Source organism: Macrobrachium rosenbergii, chromosome 49 (assembly GCF_040412425.1).
Source record: "Macrobrachium rosenbergii isolate ZJJX-2024 chromosome 49, ASM4041242v1, whole genome shotgun sequence".
NCBI classification, from domain to species: domain Eukaryota; kingdom Metazoa; phylum Arthropoda; class Malacostraca; order Decapoda; family Palaemonidae; genus Macrobrachium; species Macrobrachium rosenbergii.
In genome coordinates this window covers 33236106-33243258 of record NC_089789.1, presented here as the reverse complement: position 1 = coordinate 33243258, position 7153 = coordinate 33236106, and the positions used below count along the sequence as shown (strand labels likewise).

Genomic DNA, 7153 nt, shown 5'->3' with positions numbered 1-7153 from the left:
AACTGATTAATACTTGCGATGATTCCAGCCCCACAAAAGATGAAAATGCATAGGACTCTTCCAGGTAAAACTCGAGAGGAACGTGTCGCAAGTTTTAATTAATAATTCTCTCTCGCTCTCTATTTTTTTTTTTATCCTCTTATTTTTTTTCCTACCGCATTTTGAGTCCTTTTCATCCTTTAGCGGTTAAGTGCTTCCACTTGAAAGTGTTTTTGTTGCCTTTTTTTTCTTATGATAAGTTTTACCCCTTTTTTTTTTAACAGCCGGAGTCTAGACAAAACTCTGAATGGCTAAGAGCTTGCAATTCAAGGTATTTTATTTCCAGTGTCTTGACTGACGTTGCTGGCCTTTCTATTCGGATAGGGAAGAGAGAAAAGAGAGAGAGAGAGAGAGAGAGAGAGAGAGAGAGAGAGAGATGGTGGGAAGAAAGAGAAAAAGGAGAGAGAAAGAGGTGAAGAAAGAGAGAGAGAGAGAGAGAGAGAGAGAGAGAGAGAGAGAGAGAGAGAGAGAGAGAACGCCACCGTAGAGGAAGTGAAAGAAGAAGGTATAACAGACCGGTAGACTCAAATGCGATTATATGTTGAAAAGAGAAAACGAGGGGTAGGGAGAGAGAGAGAGAGAGAGAGAGAGAGAGAGAGAGAGAGAGAGAGAGAGAGAGAGAGGTCTGGCCTGGCTCTCTCTCCCTGAAAGAACACTTCATCAGAGAATCTCCAGAAGCCTATTACAGGGATCTCTGAAAATTGCTGGATTCCGTCTTTGGTCTTCATCGAACTTTTTTTTTTCCTTCAGTTTTCCGAATTTAATCGACGATCTCATTATTGGTTCTATTCAAAAATTACCTTTTGGCCTCTGTTTCGCTCAAGGTTTTCATCCTTCGAGATTACGCGCTGCAGCTGCCTTACATTCATTGTATATATATATATATATATATATATATATATATATATATATATATATATATATATATATATATATATAACCAAACACAGACATATATATACACACACACACACACACACACACACACACACACACATATATATATATATATATATATATATATATATATATATATATATATATATATATATATATATATATATATATATATATACATACATACATACATACATACATACATATGTGTGATAGTTTTGTCACTAATTCAGACATGGCTTTGTAATTCTGTCGAATAAGTTCGATTCCTGATCGGGGTAGCTGCCCGTATCTGATATAGCTCACGGTGACTATCGAAGCTGAATTAGATGCATCACTGCAAAAGTTCTTTACTGAAATACAGCTTATGAAGAAAGGGTAATGAGGATTTCTTCCTTTGAGAGCACAAACCATATTTGCTTCTGTTGAGAAAACAATAAATTAGTATAATGATCATCTTGTCTGAAGAGTGACGATGATTGATATTCAGAAAGATTATAATATTCCATGAATGGTAGAACAACATATCTGAATTGTGGGTGTTACTTAAGGTTCCTTGCAGCAACCTCTCGGCCCCTTTCTACTAACCCTTTCATTCCTTTTACTGTACCTCCGCTCACATTCTCTTTCTTCCATCTTTTTTTCAACCCCCTCCTACCAATTGGTTCATAGTGCAACTGACAGGTTTTCCCTCGTTACGTCTGTCAACCATTTTTACTGTCAATTTCTGTTACAGCGCTGAATGACCTCATAGGTCCCAGCGATTGGCCTTTGGCCTAAATGCTCTATCCAATTCTATTCTACATAAGGGTGCTAGTAAGCTGCTGGTAATCCAAAAGGATAAATTGTGCTCCAACAAATGTAGTGTTAACAATATTTTCCCTGAACATAGAAAAAGCCCAAATATCCTTATTATATCCTGGCAATATTCGTTGATAAATATATGCATCATGAAGTGTGTGGTTCGTATTGTCACTATTATCTCTTTTAGTTTTATTGTGAGATAATGTAAACGAATTGCGCAGTAAAATGTTGGCTGAAGTTTATAATTACAAAAAATACATATCGATGATATTACTAATTCACTTTGGGTCTGAGAGTTGCGATATATTACAAGCTTTTCCAACATTCTGTCTTTCGGCATTCGCACAATTTATTGACGGGAATGGATGTTGTTAGAAATAATAAGACCATTTTTTTTAATGCTTATTAGTTTACGTAAATAATTTGAGATTGACTCAGAATATAATGAACGCGACGTTTATTATCTTTTAAGATAAACTGAGGCTGAGTCAAAATAAAATTTTCAAAGGCCACTTGTTAAATCAATCAGAAATCAAGCTGCTTTCTGGCTACCTATGAAAATAGTGGTGAAATGGAATGAGGACAATATCACACAATTAACAGGGATTATTACTAACCTGAACCGATTACAAAATAAAAACAAGTTATAAATGGGCCGAAGTTTTTTTCGGCGCAATCGAGTTTTCTATACAGCCGCTACAGCGTATAATCAAGGCCACCGAAAATAGACCTACCTTTCGGTGGTCTCGGCATAATGCTTTATGAGCCACGGCCAATGAAACTTTGACCACTGCTCGGTGGTGGCCTATCCTATATCGATGCCAGAAGACGATTATGGCTAACTTTAACCTTAAATGAAGTAAAAAAGAAACTATTAAGGCTAGAGGGCTGCAATTTGGTATGTTTGATGATTGGAGAGTGGATGATCAACATACCAATTTGCAGCCCTCTAGCGTCAGTAGTTTTAAAATCTGAGGGCGGACAGAAAAAGTACGGACAAAATAAAGTGCGGACAGCCGGACAAAGCCGGCACAATAGTTTTCTTTTACAGAAAACTATAAAGTCTGTGTCAGGGATACTGCGATTATCAGCTATGGAGTGAGTTTCGCGACGTGTCTGAAACGGATGAGACTAGATCAATCAATACATCGTAGTTTGAAACTTGTTGCTTGATGTCGGTTTGAACGAACTTCCCCAAACCTGTCACTGGGTGTTAACTGCCTTTTGATTGAAGGCCTATGGTTGTGTTGCAATTGTTGATGTTTCCCTATCAGCAAATAGGTTATTAATGAGAGCGTTCTCTAACATTCAAGCGCTTGTTATACTATGTCTGTACACCATTAAGGAAATTGCTTATAGCACAGTTTCACTGTTTTGGAGACATTTGTCGTTGTTTAGTTTGTTATTATTTTCGTTATAAAAAGGGGAAAACTTTGAAACCAGATGTTAGGTAGAAAAATTCGAGTGTGTTGAATACGAAAACCCTGATATCTAGGATTTTCCAAGGCCAGAAATAAAACAGTACCATGCAACCGGATGCTACTGGAGACTTCTATTACAGAGAAACAAACTTGCCGGGCCCCGGGTTCTGGAGTAATGGCTGTATAGCTCCTTTCTCCTCCTCTTTCGACTCAAGACTAATCTGCAGGTACTCATTTGCAGATGGGTTAACAGAGTGAACAGGTATCGAACCATCACTCGTGAATGCCAGGTGAGTGCCTTACCTACCACTGAAGGTTATTCGGCATTATTGTTTTAAGAAATCGCTTGAAAGTGTAACATCATGACGATGTAGACTAAATATGCTGTCAAGTTTAACGATAGACATCTATGCAGCAACTGTTTACTCTTAAAGCGTTGTTTTTTAGTAAGATTTTAATGGTGAGGTATTATCTATAGTACTTTTCGGAAAACTTCAAGTAAATACGAAAACTGCTTTACTGTTTGAAAAAAAATATGACCAGAAAATGTGAACCACTTTTTCTTTATAGTAATGCGAAAGAAATAGCTAGCCTTATAATAGTACAAATAACACTTAATAAATTTTGTTTTTTTATGACGGGTAACCTGGGAAGTTCATTCGGCCAAATAAACTTATCAGTTCCTTTGTTTTGTTGTTCAATTAATTTCTGTGACCTTGCATTGATGTACTCATTAAATGAAAATTTCATTGCTTCTTAATCATTAAGAAAAAAATGGCCTAACTTCTTATTTGGCCGAATAAGAAAAGGTATAAAGACTCTCAGTTCCATTAGCTTGTTGTTCAATTAATTTCTGTGACCTTGCATAGATGCACCCATTAAATGAAAATTTCGTTGTTCCTTTATCAGTAAAAAAAGGAAAGTAACTTCCGGTGCCTTGTAACCAGGGTAGAAAAATAATTGTACATGACACTATCTTACTTCCTGAGAAGATAAATATGCTTTAGAATTCTGCATAAAAAAAAGTTGTTTATGGTTTCTTGAATTCCTTGTTGATAGTGGATGCTGGGATGACCTAGTATACAACCCTTTTCAATTACGTTTGGCCTAATTGACTGGGATTGCCTGAATCGCTATTTATGGCTGGAAGTCATCCTCTGTGTCCCATTTACTTGTTTTTCGCAACATGCGGTAGAGACATACATTCAGTGTGTACGCCAGTCGAGTCCCTAAGGTAGGTCCCTGAATGGGAATGGGCAATTCTGTCGTTCATTCTTTCCGCTTTTTATAGTACCGATTCGTGTAGTTTACTACCTAGCAAGTGATGTTATGCAAATTCTCAAGTTTGTGTTGTGTTTATGTTACGTTTAAATACTGATTTACAACTATTGCACACGTATATCAAAGTACGTATGGATTTGGCTACACGAGTAAGATGGGCTGTCTTGCTACTAAATTTGAATACCTCTGGTTTCAGGTGCACGCATTTATATCTATCTATACATTTGAATGAACTTATTGAATTAACTCTTAATTCATTCACTAACTGTGTAATTTATTTCTTGACCTCTATATTTATCGGTTTATGAATTTATCTGATTCACACTTATTCCTCAAGGTTTTTATAAACACACACACATATATGTATATATATGTACATATATATATATATATATATATATATATATATATATATATATATATATATATATATATATATATATGTATGTATGTATGTATTCATGCATCTTTTCTCCAGGAGGGTGGCTCTAAAAGGCACTGGTGCTAAAGACCCTTATGTGCCGGCGGCGTGTATTCCTTCTTGGTGGTCACCCATTTATAAACTAACCAGATCTAAAGTTAATCAGCTAAACTGATCTGACGGCCAGCAGTATAACTCGTCTTATACGCATATAATGTCTTAGAGCAGGGTGAGAAATAATAACAATTAACGATAGTAAAATCATTATAAACCAAATTAATATTAACGTAATCTGTCAATCAGAAATAAAATGTTAAGACTATGCGTAAGTTATTTTGATAAATTTTTTAGATGCCGCGTTCTTATTGATTTTATCTTTTGACTTGATCTCCGTACCTCGCCTTTATAACGAAGCATTTAATTGCAGAAATGGTCTGGGACGTAAATTACCCCATTGACAGTTGATTGGGATATTGTAAATGCCTGGGCGTTATACTATATATCAGACGTATATACTCTCATATGCGTTCGTATGATAAATTGAGTAGCATTTGCAGAAGCAAGATTGATAATTCTGGACTAATTCCCCGAGGCTTTGGCCCAGAAGAGGCATTAGGTTTGCCAGTTATATTAGTAAGCTAAAAAAAATGAAAATAAATTTAGGACAGCATTTGTCTTTCCAGTGACAGCCTACTGACTTGAAAATAGGACCCTGGTTTAAATTGATTTAAAACTAGTGATGTCAAGGGTCAGAGACCCTCTTTCCCTGGATCAGAATCCTCTTTATTTAGGAGGCAGAGGTCAGCTTTCCCTAGGTCAGACTCTGCTTTATAAAGGAGGCAGAGGTCAGCTTTCCCTGGGTCAGAACCTGCTTTATTTAGGAGGCAGAGGTCAGCTTTCACTGAGGTTGGTTCTGCTTTATTTAGGAGGAAGAGGTCAGCTTTCACTGAGGTTGGTTCTGCTTTATTTAGGAGGCAGAGGTCAGCTTTCCCTGAGGTTGGTTCTGCTTTATTTAGGAGGCAGAGGTCAGTTTTCCTGAGGTTGGTTCTGCTTTATTTAGGAGGAAGAGGTCAGCTTTCACTGAGGTTGGTTCTGCTTTATTTAGGAGGCAGAGGTCAGTTTTTCCTGAGGTTGGATCTGCTTTATTTAGGAGGCAGAGGTCAGCTTTCTCTGAGGTTGAATCTGCTTTATTTAGGAGGCAGAGGTCAGTTTTCCTGAGGTTTGATCTGCTTTATTTAGGAGGCAGAGGTCAGCTTTCCTGAGGGTGAATCTGCTTTATTTAGGAGGCAGAGGCCAGTTTTCCCCTGAGGTTGGATCTGCTTTATTTAGAGGCAGAGGCCAGTTTTCCTGAGGTTGAATCTGCTTTATTTAGGAGGCAGGGGCCAGTTTTCCCTGAGGTTGGATCTGCTTCATTTAAGAGGCAGAGGCCAGTTTTCCCTGAGGTTTGATCTGCTTTATTTAGGTGGCAGAGGCCAGTTTTCCTGGGGTTTGATCTGCTTTATTTAGAGGCAGAGGCCAGTTTTCCCTGAGGTTTGATCTGCTTTATTTAAGAGGCAGAGGCCAGTTTTCCCTGAGGTTGGATCTGCTATGTTTAGGAGGCAGAGGTCCGTTTTCCCTGAGGTTTGATCTGCTTTATTTAGGAGGCAGAGGCTAGTTTTCCCTGAGGTTGGATGTGCTTTATTTAGGAGGCAGAGGCCAGTTTTGCCTGAGGTTGAATCTGCTTTATTTAGGAGGCAGAGGCCAGTTTTCCCTGAGGTTGGATATGCTTTATTTAGGAGGCAGAGGCCAGTTTTCCCTGAGGTTGGATCTGCTTTATTTAGGAGGCAGAGGCTAGTTTTCCCTGAGGTTGGATCTGCTTTATTTAGGAGGCAGAGGCCAGTTTTCCCTGAGGTTGGATCTGCTTTATTTAGGAGGCAGAGGCCAGTTTTCCCTGAGGTTGGATCTGCTTTATTTAGGAGGCAGAGGCCAGTTTTCCCTGAGGTTGGATCTGCTTTATTTAGGAGGCAGAGGTCAGCTTTCCCTGAGGTTGGATCTGCTTTATTTAGGAGGCAGAGGGAAGTTTTCCCTGAGGTTTGATCTGCTTTATTTAGGAGGCAGAGGTCAGCTTTCCCTGAGGTTGGATCTGCTTTATTTAGGAGGCAGAGGCCAGTTTTCCCTGAGGTTTGATCTGCTTTATTTAGGTGGCAGAGGCCAGTTTTCCCTGGGGTTTGATCTGCTTTATTTAGGAGGCAGAGGCCAGTTTTCCCCGAGGTTTGATCTGCTTTATTTAAGAGGCAGAGGCCAGTTTTCC

General features: G+C 38.4%; 1 protein-coding gene across 1 annotated transcript in view; it reads right to left on the bottom strand.

Moving 5' to 3' along the window:
• Positions 1 to 5612: 5612 nt before the first annotated feature.
• LOC136832358 (uncharacterized) overlaps positions 5613 to 7153 on the bottom strand; it is a 13220-nt gene continuing 11679 nt past the window's right edge. The window contains exons 3-4 of the mRNA XM_067093268.1: positions 6569 to 7153; positions 5613 to 5866 (exon numbers count right to left, since the gene is read on the bottom strand). The exon at positions 6569 to 7153 is cut by the window's right edge and continues 15 nt beyond it. Coding sequence (XP_066949369.1) covers positions 5613 to 5866; positions 6569 to 7153 — 839 coding nt within the window. The remainder of the gene's footprint in view (positions 5867 to 6568) is intronic.